At 37.3% G+C, this 17,835-nt stretch overlaps 1 protein-coding gene across 1 annotated transcript in view; it reads right to left on the reverse strand.

Moving 5' to 3' along the window:
- The window catches only part of AOPEP (aminopeptidase O (putative)), a 212,764-nt gene that overhangs the window by 119,923 nt on the left and 75,006 nt on the right, over positions 1 to 17,835 (reverse strand). Inside the window, 4 exon segments of the mRNA XM_082497138.1 lie at positions 334 to 441; positions 561 to 663; positions 5,544 to 5,650; positions 7,427 to 7,616. Coding sequence (XP_082353264.1) covers positions 334 to 441; positions 561 to 663; positions 5,544 to 5,650; positions 7,427 to 7,616 — 508 coding nt within the window.

Below are 17,835 nucleotides of genomic sequence, written 5' to 3' on the forward strand. Positions count from 1 at the left end.
GCTAAAAGACTACAGGAGACGATTCCAGTACAACAAATTACAATATTTGAGAAAACCAGTACCTATGAACATTGACCTTGCAAAACATTAAGTTAAAAAAAAAAAATAAATCACCCATTGTTTACGTTATCAGATACTTGCAGGGTGTTTGATTTATGTATCACCCTGAAAAAAATGTTCTGCCCTCTAGCAGGCAGGAATTTCACCAATGTTGCCAAGTGACAATTGCCTCTCTCTCTTCACCACAAGCAGAAGTGCTGATTTACATAGTCAAACTGACAGTTTATGTCATTTGCTTTTTCAGAAAGTGAGGATCAACCCTATGTACAGTACCTGAGAAAGGACAAGCTGTCCATGGAACTTCTGGACAAATTTTCGTAAAGATGCAAGGTATGAAGCCTCTCCTATTATCCTTGCCAGAGACCGCAAAAGGAAATAACCCTGCAAGAAATTAAGCCAGAAACAAATAGGATGCTATGAATTTGCTGATGTCTAGAAGCAAGACATATCATAGCATAGTAGTAAAGCAATTTCAATAAAAATCAGCTGACAACACTCACCTTCAAATAGTGAACCTGCATGAAGATTTTTTCTGCTTTTAGACCATGTTTGACAACGGATGCTCCAGACTCACTCAGTTCTCCTGTGCTGTCCTTTTTAGGCCTAAAACGGTAGCATGCTAATTAAGTCTTGGGTAAGTAAGTAACAAAATAACTCATACATTATACCTTCTCATAGTTGAAAGCATCGTGAATGGCACAGTAGTTTTAGACCTGTGACTAGTTCAGTCTTTTTCTCTACCCTAAGTAAATAACTTGGCTTAGACAGACAAACAAACAAACTTCATAGTTTTAATGCAATTTTGTACATAGCTGACCAGACAGCTGGGGTACAAATGAAACCCATCACTAAGTCAGTGTACTCTTCTCACTGCCAGCATGACATCACTTTGCATGCCATTCTACAGTGCAGAAACATTATGAACAAAGAGAAACATTTTAGGGGAAGGGGAGGGGAAAGGGGGGAGAGGAAAGAGGGAAAGGGGAGGAGGGGGAGAGGGAGGAGAAAGGGGAAGAAGGGGAAGGGGAAGGGAAAGGGGAAGGGGAAAGGGAAGGGGAAAGGGAAGGGGAAGGGGAAGGGGAAGGGGAAGGGGAAGGGGAAGGGGAAGGGGAAGGGGAAGGGGAAGGGGAAGGGGAAGGGGAAGGGGAAGGGGAAGGGGAAGGGGAAGGGGAAGGGGAAGGGGAAGGGGAAGGGGAAGGGGAAGGGAAAAGGGAAGGGGAAGGGGAAGGGGAAGGGGAAGGGGAAGGGGAAGGGGAAGGGAAAAGGGAAGGGGAAGGGGAAGGGGAAGGGGAAGGGGAAGGGGAAGGGGAAGGGGAAGGGGAAGGGGAAGGGGAAGGGGAAGGGGAAGGGGAAGGGGAAGGGGAAGGGGAAGGGGAAGGGGAAGGGGAAGGGGAAGGGGAAGGGGAAGGGGAAGGGGAAGGGGAAGGGGAAGGGGAAGGGGAAGGGGAAGGGGAAGGGGAAGGGGAAGGGGAAGGGGAAGGGGAAGGGGAAGGGGAAGGGGAAGGGGAAAGGAAGTTATTATTTTCAAGCAGAGATTTCTCTTCTTATACCTGACATTGGCTTAACAGCTTACATGACTATACCTTCAAGAATAACCTCTTTTATGTGCATGCAACACACTGCGGCAGAAATAATATTCCATTTTTGCTGTTTGGGGTTGGCAGAATAGTAGCTCACATTTTAAAAGATAAAGCTTTTCACACACACAGAGGTTTGGGGTTTACAGACAATGTCTAGAACAAACCTACTTCTTCATTGTCTGATTTTAACGTGTAACACAGCATCTGGTATGCCACAAATCTGCAGCAGTAAAGTGTGGAGGACTTCTAGGCACTTACAAGCACACAGTGAAACTAAAGAGAAGCTATGCAAACATTTTCTAGGCAGGGCTTTCACAGGCATAGTAATGAAAAGCCCTTTAGCCTTTTTCTTCCATCCAGAAACCTCCCAGCTAGCAGCGGTCTGAGAACAGATGTCTGACTTAGGAGCCTAACCCTGTGACTGAAAAAACCTCTCCAATTATAAGTGCGGATTTTGAAATAGGCAGTCTTCAAAACCAAACATCTTTCTTCACACTTCTACAGAATAAGGGCAACACAGGCCACAGCAGTGCAGGATTCTTCACATCACTCATAAACTTCTCATGAGCTAGTCCCTGTGATTAAATATTTTTCATATCTATGTCTGCTTTGAGGAAAAAAATCTTCCTTTTTTGTGTCTGTGTAATAATTTCATATTAGATTTTAGTCCTGAGTGCTAAGCTGTTTTTTTAGGCAACCATACTTCCTTCCTTCCTCCTCCAACTTGGTGCCTGTGTAGATCCTAGTAGATGACTAGAAAGCAGTATCCCATCTGGGGGATGGTACTGAAGAATTTCCTTCTGCAAAGGATGTATATATCCCCTAATAATATCAGCGGAAGAGTGTAAATATTCAGAAAGTTACCCTGTTCTCTGCTGTCAGTACTTCAGTACAGTATTTTAAAGCAACGCTTAGTATGTTTACAACACACTGAAGGCAGAGACTGAAAGTTTGTTACACTGACCTACAAAATCTGGCATCTAACCCAGTAGATGAAGCTAGGCATAATGCTAAAGGCAAGCTGATTCAAGGTACGCAAGCTGCTACCTGGCATATTTTAGATACTGGCAAACAGTGGTTTGTCTTAATGAAGAATCACAAACTGAAGTTCAGTTGTTAGGGCCAGGACACGAAATAATCTCAACACCAGCTTTATTCCACAGAACAAAATGGAGTTCTCTAGTCTTGTTTGCTTCCATAACATGAGAGACTGGATGAGAGTACTGGTGTTTATTCTTGCCAGCAGAATGAGTGCCAGGACATATTTCACAGGTAGTTTTATCCCTGCAGGTTTGCCTCATGCTCTGTGTGAAAATACACAGGATTCTGTCTGAAGTCTTATCCTTTATGAGCATTACAGTGCCACAAATTCCTTCGTCAATACTAAGATTTGCTGGTGCTGCCTTTCAGAGCTGATGCCTACTAAAAAGACACTTAGCTGTTTCTTTCATACCTGACTTCTTTTTTCACAGGTAGCTTATGAGATGCTACTATAACATGATATCAAATACCTATAATAAGAAGAAACTTCATGCTGATGATTAGTTTGCTGAGTGGCTTTTACATAGTCTGAACAGGTATTCATTTGCTGGATCAAAAGTTAGTAGGATCAGCTGACAAGTTTGGGGCAAGGTTTTCCCGCTGTCAGGAGAATGCATGGAAAATCATATGATCGTCCAGCAGGGAACAAAAAAGAAATTGATGAACAACCTCATGCGTTTGGGAAGAGTGGATTGGCTGATTTTTTCTTCCTGACATAACTGGCAAGAAGTAACAGTTATCATTTACTTTTAATATCCTTGTATAAAAACACAAGCCTGAACTAGCACAAGCCTCAGTACAGACTGAAAATCCAGTGCAATGCCAAGACGGAAATCTTCTCTCTCATACCAATTCTGGAAAGCACATGGACATACTTTCAGAAGGAAGAAGAAAAGAGAAAAAAGGAGTAAACATGCAAAGAGAGAACCTATTCAATTCCATGCCACAAAAACAGTAGAGAATACTTATATCTGACTGAAACAAGTGAAAAGTCCTTGAATGCAACCACAGGAAACTAGAAACATCAGAAAGGACGAGATTGCCAGAATCCCAAGATGGCATCATGTTCCTCTCTTGAAATGTATATTAGAGGCATATTTTTCAAATGAGAAATGATTTGTCATTCTTTTGTATTAGCATTGAGAATACCACTATGCAAAAGCTAAGTAGCATGTTTATTACAGAGACTTATGTCTAACTGTGGAAATCAATAGAAAGCTTAAGTTTCAATTTCAAGATAAATCAATCCTTCCTGAGTTACAAAGGATATTTTGGCCCTTAGAAAAACTATTTTAAAAATTTACAGCACATACACATTTTATTAAAAGTAACAACTACATGATTAATGCAAAAGATGACAAATTTGATTCCATAATGTTGGAAATGGAAAACACATCCAGATAAGCATCATATCACAAGAACCAAAGTTCCTAAAAATAATTTATTTTAAAACAAACAAAACCCCATGCATCTGTCAATCAGTAGTTGTGTTAGCTGCAGTTGTATGACAGCTAGTGATCAGGCTTGCTTTTGCATTTACACCTATCATCAAAATTGCACGCTTGCAAACGAGTAACTTCACTGACTCTGCTTACATGTAGGATACACAATTCATCAATAAACATGAAGTAAAACAGAACAATGAAAGACTACAGTTATGCAGTTGGTGACACATTTCCAGATGAGATGAGGCCATAGAGAGGAATTTCTATGATGGTGAACAGCATCTAGTGCCCAAAACGTCCTACTGGAAAAGCACAAAAAGAAGGGAAGACCTCAAAATGAATGAAATCGTAAGTCTTCCAAAAACATTTAAAAGTTGATTATATAGAAGTCAGAGAACATTTTGTCCTTCACTTCTACCTGGTGAAAGAAAAGAAGAAATCTACATTGTTTGAAAGAAACGATATTTCAGCTGTGTATTAGGAAACAATTTTTAACTGTTAACAGTAAAACAGCTTAGCTAGGTATTGTGGAAACTTTTTTATTGGAGATTTCTAAGAACATGTCAGTAAAAACCTGCTTAAGATGGTCTGTGTATACTGCCTGTATTTCAGGGCAGGAGAAGGGTCTATATTATCTCTTGAAATCCGACCCTGTACTTCTGTGATTTGGTCTGTGTAGGGCTAATTTGAGCTACAATTAGTAAACTTGTTTTTCTTGGTCAATGACTGTGGGCAGACAAGCAGTGGAGATGTTAGGTGGCCACTCAAGATAAAAGATTATTGCAAATTCCCAAGACACCAATCGGAACAGCCCAGATTATTAATCATTAGAAAAGCACGAATCTTTTTTTTTTTTTTTATCTAATGTCTTTAGCTACGTAAGAAGAAGCCTTGAGCTCAGCATCTGGTACCTAAAGACCAAAATCTTGTTTACCTAGCATTATTAGTAATTTCTAAAAAGAAATTAGATTTATATAGTTCATTGTGCTTTTTCATTTGTATTTTAAAGCTTCACTCAGCTTGGCAGTTAGATGCCATACTCTTGTACATGCTTGTCTTCAGCTACATAAAATGAATCTATTACAGCTTCAAACAGTGAACTTTGTTCAGGAAATGCCCTTTTTTTAACCTGAATAGAGGCTCTAGTAAACTGCTGAGAGACATTTTATATCAAACTAAATCCCATAGTTTTTGAAAGCTTTCTATAACAAGAGAAAAGCAACTGCATTATACAGAGGATGAATAACCCAGTCAATTTAATTTGACTTTTCCTATTTCTTCAGAAGGGAACAAGGAAATGCGGTGGATTTAATCAGATGATTTGGATGGGTATCTTTGAAGGGAGAAAATGGTGGAAAACTGGAGAGAGAGAACATGCAAAAGCAAAGATTACACTGTCATATTATCATATTGTTACCTTAAAACTTGCAGCTCTTCTTCAGAGTTTTGCACCTCATCTCTGAGTCGGCGCCAGCGAAGTAAAGCTTTCAGTTCCTGCTGCCCTTTTACTTCATCATCCGACAGCTGCTCAGTATACAAAAAAACACAGATCACTGCTGTTTTCCAACAGACAATAATAATTTTCAGAAAGAGAAACTTATTTTGTTTCCCTTTAACGTGCAGAAGATGCAGAAAACAGTACCAATATCCACGATTCAAAAAAAAACAACCCAAAACCCAAACCAAAAAATAACAGTTGCTGCTATGAGAGTTAATAGCAGCACTAAGGAAAACAGAAAGCTCACTGTGCGCATCAAATCAATAGCTGCTTAAATATTTCTGCCTGAGGAGAGAGGTGGGCATGTTGTTTTCCCTTTCAAGACTGGCAATAAGTGAACTGAATGTAGAGTACAGATCGGTTTTGGTAGCATCTTTAGCCTTCCCAGCTTGAAAGCAAAGAGCTGCTTTGTGTCTGACTTCACTCCTCTTTCCTATTACTTCTGCCACACTCGAGAAAGCTCCCTGTTGTATTTTCCCCCATTTATGCAATATTAACAGAGATGCATGCTGATGAAATAAATGCCAGGTTGTCATCTTACAAATAACAACTAATTTATGCTTCTCTATTATGAGAAAAGATGGGAGATGAGAGAAAGCAAAAGCAGCTAATATTATCCTGTGTTACGCCAATATTTCAGTCACAACTGAAATTATTGCCAGGCACTATGGAATATACTCATAACCCTACAATTGCACGATTGCACAGCACCAAAACTACTCAGTAATTCTAAAAAGGGGGGGGAAAAGCAATTTTCTGACCTTATTAATTAACAAGGGCACTATTCACCCTGTTTTGTTGCTTAACTTCTTTCAATTCAGCTACATGGAAGTGTCTCTACTACAATGAAAATGCTTTCAAGTGACTCACGCAACTGTAGAATTAATGCAAACACCTCACAGCAGAGAAGTGATGCGCAACGTAAGGGCAAAAATGAGTTTTAGGACCAGAAGGGAAAAGCAAAGTGTTTGGACAGCCTTCCTCTCTTGTTCCAGAAACATGGTAAGTGACAAGGAATTCTGTTTTGTTCAGTGCTATAAATACAGCCAATACTTAATGAAACAGAGGCTCAGAAGAGTGTATGATGTCAGTTCCCAGTCCCACCTGCTCTTCCACAGATGGCAGAACCAGGGCCTGACACAAGCACAGGAAGAAATCACTAACACATGGAATGTTTGATGTAGCAGAGGTACAACAAAATAAGAAGTGGATCAGAAAACCACTTTACTAGCTGACATGCAACTTACGAGCTTTTCACATCAAGGCAGACAATGATTTCTAAGCCTTTGACATGAGAGTAACTCTTGCTGGGCAGTATAGGAGAAAAAAAAGTGGAAGTGCTGGTGCCCTTTCATCAGCTTCCATTTTGTTTTGAGGTACACGTCTTGGCTATCCATTGGACAAATCCAGGCCATTTTCATTAGGTACCAGGAATATTACAATATTCAGTAAGACTCTGCTGATTGTTGCAGTTTCAGGAACACATTACGAGTGGAAAGAATGCAGAGCAACTCTTTGATAGCTGAATTTTAATAATTGAGTAGTACATTTATGGGAAGGTAATCATCGACAAACAGATGTTTCCACTCTCATTTGCACTGACCTCTACCTCTGTAAAGATCAGCATTCACTGTGGATCAGGAAGGATTTTTTTAAAAAAACAAAATAGCATGTAAATTCCAATATTATTTTAAAAGGCTTATCTTCATCACAGGAGGTTTAATTTATATCTAATTAACAGCAGGGTGTATAATTTTGGTTTCCACATAATTCAATTGAGAAGTGACGTATCATCACCTTACCTGTTGTGCCCTAGCCCAAAATATATCTTCAAAAAAAGTGGCAAACCCTTCACTTAACCACTCTTCAGTCCAATCACGAGCACCAATGGCCAGTCCAAACCAAGCATGAGCAATTTCATGGCACAGACGTGTTCCACAGAGATGGCTCCCTCCTGGTAGTACACTCTGTGACAGGAAGATGATGTGTGGGCTGCACAATAGGAACAAGTGACAAAATACATTATTGACCTGTTATAACATGCATTGCCTGGCCACAATAATATAGAGACTTTATTAGCCTTGTCAGCCTCTTATTACTATATGCATGCTAGGTCATGAATGATAGTTTATAGCTCAGGCGTTTCTAGGAATTAGGTTGTACTCTATTGTTGGTTGGCAGAGAATCAAACTCAAATTCTGCCAAGCAGTTGTTTTGTATTCAGCCATCAAGAAGCTATTACACATAAGAAGTAACTTAAACCAAAGCTTTATATTTTTTAAATTACAAGACTGATTTATTTCAATAGAAGCATTCGTATGTAAGCCAGGATAATAAAAGATGAGCAGGTGTGAATATAGGCAGCAAGTATTTATCCATTAAATGATCAAAGCTGGAAATAAATAAAGCAGAAACATTTTACACAGAAAACAAATCACTATCCAAAAGCAACAATACCCATGTATAATAAAGCACACGTGCTTGTTAAAACTTAAAACAAGCTAAAGAGATACCATCTGATGATAAGAGTTTAACATTTCTGCAAATGCAGAGGAAGAACAACATCCTTTACCACAAGCACAGAAGTGAGGAGACTTGATAAGTAACTGCTTTTCACAACAGGGGAGGAAAACCCAATCTGTATCTACTCTACTTTGGACTCAAGTACTCTAAGAAGAAATTGGGGGAAAAACTGTTATGAAGTATTGCTCTGCTATCGAAAACACTTAGACTGAATTGCAAGTTACTGCAGTTCCCAACTCATGTTGCGCTGTAAGGCAATTTCTGCTATGCTTATAGACATTACAGATGTTAACGTCTCAAAAGTTACATAACTCTCGAAATTAAGTACATCTAGGAAAGAAAAGCAGCAGAATTAAGCCTTCCAACTAACACGCAGGGGATTAACAGGGCACTGATGGGAGTAGCAAGGGCACAACCCAAGACCACCACCTGCAGAGTATTCCTGCACTAATCCTTGGCATCCATAATCTGCATTTCAACTTTTTTCTCAACTCCATGCCAGTTAGAAAGTAAATAAAGCACAATGGTAATACCTTCAAGACCATAGGTCTTTAAAACTACGTCTAGCCTTCCACACATGGGATGGGAGCGCACAGCCTTAAGACATTTCCAGGAGTCAAATATTCATCCAAATTCCAAAGAGCTTCCCCACCCGCCCTACCCTTCTGCTGGAAATGTTAAAACACCCACAGTTTTCTTGCAACCAGTTGAATGTCTGGAACTGAGACCATAAAATATGCTACACACTTAAATAGAAAAACATACTCAATAACCATCTCCTTATAAAAAAGTAATAGTCATCCAGCAAAGCAAGTTAATACATTTCAATCAGTTGGCATTGTAAGAAACAATGTAGGAAATTAAAGCACTAATAGAAGAATCAAGTCACAGAGAACAAAGCAAGAAAAAACATCAGCTCTCCAAATCTTTGACAAAAGCAATTCTGATTAGGAGAAGTGAGGGAAGGAGAGATGGGAAGGAAAGCGTGAACATAGAAGCTGCAGAACATGATGAACCTTTTATTATAAAGCCCCCGATGAGAAGAATAACTGCAGCTTCGGGGGTATTACTTTGGTCAGTTTTAAGTAAATGACCCCTAACTGTGGCATGTGCATAGTGCTACAAAGAAAAACTGCAGAAATGAACCAAGTAAATAACATTCCAGACATACTGCTGGCAGCATTTCAGCCATTTGGTTAAGCAAAACAAAAGTAACTTCATGCTTTATAAACAGGCTCACAGAATGGTTTGCATTTTAAGTCTACTGTAGGTAAACACACAATAAAAATAAGATTGTATTTCCTGCTTTTTCCAATCACTTAAATAATAGAAATGCCACATTTGAATAATCATCTCCTTTATTAGAAGGATTACAAATCGCTTCAGTGAGAAAAATGTGCATGAGTTAAATTTTGGCCAAAGAATAAGAATACAACTTCCTGCAAAGCCAAAAATAAGATTATGTACTGCAGCAGAATTTAATTTTAGAGTCTGAGTACAATCAGCAACTTCCTCTCCTGAGAACACCTTAAATGATTCCTTTTATTTTGTTTGTCCTTAACGAGCAGCTATATCTCCAATTCAGAGACGCACATAGCAACAGATATGACTGCAGAGCAGTGCAAAGTTCCCATTTATCAATTTTATCAAAGACTGAACATGTTTCTGTAGTATGTCCAGCACCTATTAGTTTGAGGAGAAGTTTGATTCTATGCATTAGTTTAAAATAGATTCTCTATTTCCAATACACATTTGAATTTTAGAAACTCGGCCCCACCCCTAGCGATACCAACTGAATCTACTTTTTTTTACATCATCTAGGATGTGTGACGTTATTCATTGCACATTGTTACTATCAGTGTTGTTCCTAAAACACTCAATAATTGAAGAAATTGTCTATGTGAAAAATAAGATAATCAGAATGATTAATTTGCACTAGCCAAAACCTTTTTTTTTTTTTTTTTTTTTTTTACCAGAATAGGAATTTGTGCCCCCTACCATCCATTTGATTTACTAGGAACGAATTATAAGGCTTGATATCCATAGCTTTCACTGGAATTGAAAAGGAAAGAAATCCATTCATACACTAGGAATGGACAAAGGTGATTCACCTCAGCAATTACACCAAGATCAGACGAGATCTGTGCAGCTTATAAATGCCTCTAGCTGATGTCTTTTCAAGTCTGGCCCAAGTTTCTAAAGCAGGCCAGAACAGGCTAGCTGGATGTGGTAAGGAAGATGGGAAACCTCTCCCAGTTAACAAAAAAATAAAAACCCCACCAGTCCTTCCCAGGAAGCTGGACAAGTTCCCAATAGTTCTTATAGAAAAAGAAGTTAATGACTTGTTTTCAACAAGTATACACTTGGTTACACTTTTAAAGCAGAAGGTTATTGTTCTGACCACAATCACACCCACATAACTTAGATCTTCGTATCATTTGAGTGAAAGAAGAAGCAAGCTCCCCCTCCCAGTGAAACTGCAGGTAAGGGAAATCTTTACACTGTAACTATGGTTTGAACAAATATGAAGGAAAACCTGAGCCCCAAAGGGAAAGAAATTTTTGGTGTGAAATCCACCCACGTAGATGTTCTTAATAAAAAGTCTCCTTAACAAATAAAAGGTTTCCAGTGAGTCCTAGAGCTCTGAACAGTAATCTGACTAGTTGAGAGGCCAAATCTCTGAGAGTAATTTTGCAAAACTTTTTCTCCAGACTTATGACTTAGATGCAGGTGTTGCTTTGCACACAGGCTGCATCAGTGTGCTATCTTTGGCTGCTCACACATAATCAGATGAGACACACAGCACAAACTCCAGCCAAATGTACAAGAACTTAAATACACATTTAAGCTAGGAACACGAAGCTCATTTCTAACAGACTTGTTCCATTCCTTTTGAAGTAGAAGTCTTTCTGTCTTAACACACAGGGATTTGCGGATACGTTTTCATATGTACTTATTGAAATAACAGATCCAAGACCATATCAGCTGGAAAATTATGCTTTTGGAGTCAAAATTAGCACCCAAAATCACTATTACAGATGGAAGTTATATAATTACGAAAAATATTTTTCATGTTTTGATAATACCCCACATATTGTTTATCTTGTCCTATTTAGAAAAAGGTAGTCAGGTAATAAATGGGTTAGACAGTTATTGCACTTCTAGAAAATCCCTTCTTAAACATGTAGGAGGGAGCAGAGGAAATCTCTCTAAAATATTTTCATAGGAACACACTAAATTTAAATTACAAGATTACTGGAATTTGAGAAAGTTAGACAATTACGTGACATCTCTTTACATATAGTTGGTGCAATGTCTCATGAATTGCCTTCAACCTACATTATTCCAGTGACACAAACAACAGTTTTAGCTTATTGTCTGTGTTATCTACATCAGACTTTGCATGTTAGCTTAATTTATCTTTGAGGACACTTGTGCCATTGGAATGCAGATACAAGAACTTGCAACATTCAATTATTTACCTCTATAATCTGCAGCATTCTGGTATATGTTACAGTTCAGCAGTCAGAGAACTACAAACAACTGTTTTAATCTTCTAGGTTCATAGTGAACCAGAAATTTAAATATACATGCAAATGCAGTTATAGAGACATGGATCCGGTAGTTAGAATATTCCGAGCATTATTCCAGAAATAATGGAAACTTCATAAAGAATTTTTCCTATCCTACTATCATAGTGGGAAACCATCAAGTTGACTGGAAGTTACAGCTGAAAGTCATTCTAGAGCAGATGACCAGCCTTTAACTCCATAAATCACGGAGTAGAGCAGGCAATAGGGAAAGAAGAACAACCCCTGTGTGTTGGAAGGAGGATGGTATCAGCCAGCTCTGAGTACAGCAATTCAATATCCAAACTTCAAATTGCAGTCAAGCACCTCATTAATAATCTGAACACCTGAGCAGCAGCTGCTCCATGAACTGGCAGGCAATCACTTCAGTCTTGCTTATTTTGCTGTATGAAACCAGGTTAGTCAGGATGTGTATAAACAAGGGTGAAACCCTCTCAGGAGAAACTCTCGTTCTACTGCTCAACAACAAAACCGATACCTGGCATAAAACTGAAGAACTTATACAGCGAAAGAAAAAAGATAACACAAGCCTAAGCTCAAACAGCTGCTACACAATCAAATGGGTTTGTAACAACTCTTGACATTTCTTATTATCTCCAGTCCCTCATTGCACCAAATGAACAGCCATGAAGTGAAAACCTGCATTAAAAAAACAGTATGTATTTATCACATGCAACTGCGACATACATCACTTTCCAATGTCTTTCGACTTAAAAGTAAACTATTTATTTGATTTATTCACAGAGGAATTTTTATAAATTTTCTTCAGATACCAAAATAGCTCTGGAACTTCATGATGAACACAAATTAACTAAACCACATTGAAAATATTGACAAGAGTTGACAAATGCAATTTTTGTATGCCAGGAGACCTTACTTTGCTACTGCAAAAGGACCGATCATATTGACCTTAACAGAATGATACAGGTTTGGTGTGCTTGAAAAAATAAACAAAGAATTTGATGCTCTCCCAGCTAATACAAGATTAGCCTAAAGGAAAACTGTATTAAGCCATCTCATTCCCCATAATTCAATTCTCTTAACTTTATGTTCACAAATGAAAAGATACGCTATATACTTTCATGCTATATCATGTGTATATCTGCATAAATTTCCTCAAAATTTAAATCACAACTTGCTTTGAAACTTTTACATGAGTAAAATATCAAAGTATTAAAAAAAGAATCTACAGTATTTTTAGATTAATTTTTTAACAATAAAAAAATTAATAAAAGTCAAGAAACAAACCAAACTACTGAACAATTTATTTGTTTTTTCTTTTAAAATTAGATCAACGTGAACTAACCACAATACAGGGGGATACTATCTATTAACTTCTTTGGATACCATAGGACAGTCAGTCCTAAAAGTGGGATTCATATTTCATATTTCTATCTTAGAGGACTTCGGGTATAAAATGCAGAGCCGTACCTGCTAAAACAAGATATTTACTTAGTTGCTCAACAAAATGCACGTCTAGCAGACAGGAAATATTTTGGAGGTTTTATTTTTTGCACCAGTCTTACCAAAAACGTGCCTTATTCTTTCTAATTTTTTCTAAAGCATGCTCTGTTTTCAAGTTCTGTCTTTGTTCTGGGGCTCAGCTCCTCTGTCCTCCATCATACAACCAAAATATACAATGTTAAAATAGTGGACTGAAACTATCACATCCCACAGAAGGGTTACAAGAATTTCCCCAGATCCAGTTGTCAAGAGGAACACACCACAAGATGAACAATCTAGTAATGCAACTGATTTCTTTAAACAATGCTGTCTCATCCTCCCTCTAACACACACAGAGCACACACATTGACAGTGCTAAGACAAAAAAACTTTAATTGGGTCTTACAAAAATTCGTAAAACAACCTACCCTGTGGCTTATATCCGGCTGCAGTCATATAATGGTAAAAAATCCTACCTGCTTCAAATGTTCTGACTTGAGATGTAAACCACGAAGGAAAGAAAGGACATTGTATTTTACATGCGGACTTCAGTCTGATGTCTGTGATACAAGTATTGCCAGTGAGCAAACCCAGCTTTGTAATAAGCTCACCAGGAACCAAAGGTGACATGATGAACCACGAATCAGCCTAAGTGAGAACTGTGCAGTTGAGGAGTTATTCATCAGTTGACCTCTGATGTCCCCAGGATGCCTAACGGTCGGTCTAGCTCACTTCTTTTCATCTTACACATTCTGTATCACAAAGAGGAACTTGCAGGGCATGAATCTTTTTTGGAGGTCTCCAGATTTTGTTTCCTAATGTCTTATGTAAGCTCAACAATATCTGTTCATTTAGAAACTTCCATACTCCCAGGATATGTGACAGGCACCAAATTGCCTGCTGTTGTCCAGAAAAAAAAAAAAAAAAAAAGAAGAAAAAACTCAAACCACAGAAAATTACAGGGGGAAAGAAGGAATTACAGATTCAAAACCTCAGCTCCCATCAAGATTTTTCATCCAGATTTGTTTGAAACCTCACGCCCAAAAACCCACAAAGTAATGGAATTCTTTTATAAAAATCAATTACACAATACCTCCTAATAACACATGGCTACAATACTGTCAAAAATCTTACAGTCAGTTTTCAGAGAAACACCCTGAGAACTAAAGCTTTTCATATTGTATATCACTGAATTAATTTTTCATATTTAACTGATTTAGTTGACTGATTTTGGAGTAAGTGCAAGTAAAGTGGCTTCAATAAATGAAAGCACCTGTTTATAGCATAAAAAATACCCCCTCCTCTATATTTTACGGAGCTCACACTTCAAATGTAATTGCTCCTCAAAAAGTATTGACATTGCTAACACTGAAAATAATTTGTGAATCAGTGACAACAATTTCTAGAACCCTTACTAAGTATTCATAGTACAAAATGGCATTGTTTCATGGCAGATGTTTCCAAACAAGTCTTACAAGCTATACAACTCAATTAGCTTATTTCTTTTTTTCTTAAAAAACAGATAGATTGGAAGTCAATCTAGAGTACTTTAGTTAAAGAGCAATGAAATTAAGATTAACAAAATCAAACTAATTTTAGTTCAGATTTTTCTGTGCATAACATTTTAGAATATGGATTTTTTCATAGAACTATCTTTTTTTGTTTGAAGTAAGACAGCTGATGCAAAGATCACAACAGTGATCAAACATCTCTACTCTTGCTGACATAGGTAGCATCACAAAAAAGGTTCAGAGGCTGAAGGGAAAGTTTTGTTCACGTCTGAGGAGCCAGCGGAAATACCATGTTCCCACTAATTTAAGTAAGAACTTTATATACAAATATAAATTCAATATTTGGTTTACATTCTGGATTTGCAAAATTCCAAATTTCATATGAAACTTTTACCACATTTCTCTGAGTGTTGCCAAATGTTAGAAAAAGGCCAAATGAAGAAGAGGAAAAAAAAATTTATACTAGTAACCACTTGAAAATGTTTAATAACAAATAATAGTTTGGAAAGTCTCTATTAGAACAACGCATTTATATTCGTCCCCTCTCATATAAAACTGAATTATTAGATTAGGACCACAAGATCAACCTTAAGCACTTGCTAGAATGTAAAGAAGTGAACAGAAAATAGCAACAGATGGACATTGATCATTGTAATTAATTGTTTTAATTACTTTAACAAGAAGAGGGTAATGGAAACAGATATAGATACAGGCAGTCACACCTCTCATTTTATAAATAAAAATGGTTTTGTGTGAGCATAAGTATTTTTTAATGTTGCTTTCTCATATACCAAAGGGAATACAAAAAAAAAGAATCTCTTTATATTAGAAATGCACATAGCATTTGTTTCAGAGCCTTTTCAAACTGCTCTTTTTATTCTTGCTAAAATGATTAATATGATGAACAATGTCTAACAACATTCCTCAGTTCCAGTCTAAATGATGACATTTGTCAATGATGGATGATATTATTTGATCATGGATTCCTTGTAGCTCTCCATCATTGTTATTACTGGAAGACCTGGATTTCCTTTTACTACATCATGAAGTTTCTGGCAGATATTAACACATCTGAGAGCCAAAGTGCAAATAACCAACTATGATAAATAGTCAGACAGAAGGAGCAAAATGCATTTGCTTCTCCATATTCAGGGAAAATTCACTCACGTTAAGGGTCTATATATTAGTAGCCTCAAAAGGTGAGGCTACAAGAGAAAATAAAATAAAGGACGGGTCATTTTTTCCTTAATATATAGAAGAAAGCTTTTATCCACACATACCAGAAGAAAACAACAAGGAGTAACAACAAAGCCAAACAAACCAACAAGAAAAAAGGAAAAGAGACCACTTGTTCTTTAAGTTTCTCAGGATTCTTTTCTCCACGTAAAGCTCGTGGTGCCACTGTTCTAAATGCAGCAAGGAAATGAAATCTGCTTGAAGGCAGAAGTGGTTCTTATTAAATCTCTACAGTTAGAGTAGCATCACAAACCAAACCAAACCTAAGGAATGCTCCTGTTTTTTAAGGATTCCTATCACAAACACTTCACCTGCTGACTGATAAAACTCCAGATATATCCCTGAATCATTCGGGAAATCCCAAACATTACTGGAGGAGAGCATGCTACAAATCCCTGCTATTTATAAGAAAAAAAATAAATACAAAGGTAAAGTTCAGAGTTTTGTCTGTTTTGTTTTGTTTTTTTTTTTTTAAAGACCAGAACTTCTCATATCATAAAAGAGGCACAGATCCAACTCTTTTAAATTTTCAGTTCATATCTAATACACTCATGCTTCTTGTGCCAACTACAAATGTAGGAGCAAACAATGAGATTAAGATAATTATCCAATTTGCATGTGATGTAAATTTTGCCCATACACAGTATCACCCACAATTCTTGCTTCTGAGAATGGGTACCTAGAAATCCATTTTCTGAAGCCTTTCATTTTACTTAGAAGAATGGGTGCAAATCCAACACTGTCAAATCTATTCTGATTTTCAACATCCCTACTGAAATGAATTATTTCTATTATGCCTTTATCCTCTGTATATCCAAATGCTACAACACTCTGCACACCCACTTTAAAAATGGTTCAGGAAACAGAAATTTAAGTAACTAGTCCTACTATCATCCATTACCTGTTTTTCTTATTTTTGCCGTCTATAAACAGCATGTAAACTGATACAAAATGCATGCTTTCATTTCACTGAATGAGGATCCAATGCTTCTTGTTACATTGATTAGCAAGATACATGGTGTTATCAAAAAAAGAGAACAACATAGAAGAATACGTAATGGCTTCAAAATTATTTTCTTAGTTTATTCTGCGCAGCAGCCATACAAGCCTTCTTTTTTGTATGCGTCCGTCAATAAGATATCTGTTGTGCTTTTGCACAAAGAACAAAGATGTCTTTATCAATTCTCAAAAGTCTGTAGGACAAACCATTCATGCTGTCAAACCCCCTAAAACCCTTTCAGCAAATAATGAAATCCATCAGTGACAAATGTCAACATACTAATTTGTTAAATACAGAACAAAAGCAACATTCAGAAGAGGTGCCTCATTTCATGTTATATCAGCCCTTCAATTTGTAATAACTTTATGGCAGCCCACAGATCATGCAATATTAGAACAGAACAGCATTATAATGACGAAAGCTAGAACAATCTGCTCTCCTTACAATAAATGCTTAATAGTTCAACAAAACTGTAAACAAAATCTTTTGGGAACATCAAACTTGTTGCAATGCATTCATTTTCCTCCTTTTTGGAAGATTATTTCCAAGTAAAATCTTACCCACAAACACAGATTCTCTTTCAAACACAGCCACAATTACTGTGCTGGCGGAAAAATAAGATTAAATTACATCATATCCAGTGATAGAAGAGCTTCAGTATGCCTGAGAATTACTTTATCCATTATACAGGACATCCAGCTATTATTGTTGAATCGTATGGCATAGGGACAGTTTAACTGGAAGTAGCTAGTGTGCATATGAATTACTTTATTCATCATACAAAGACATCCAGCTATTATTACTAAATCACATAGCATGGGACAGTTTAACTGGAAATAGCTAGCATAACTAAGAACTGTGTTAATGTCTTACAATATTAAGTATCACCTACTACTGAATTTTTATTA

Source organism: Vanellus vanellus (genome assembly GCF_965231255.1).
Source record: "Vanellus vanellus genome assembly, chromosome: Z".
Classification (NCBI taxonomy): Eukaryota; Metazoa; Chordata; class Aves; order Charadriiformes; family Charadriidae; genus Vanellus; species Vanellus vanellus.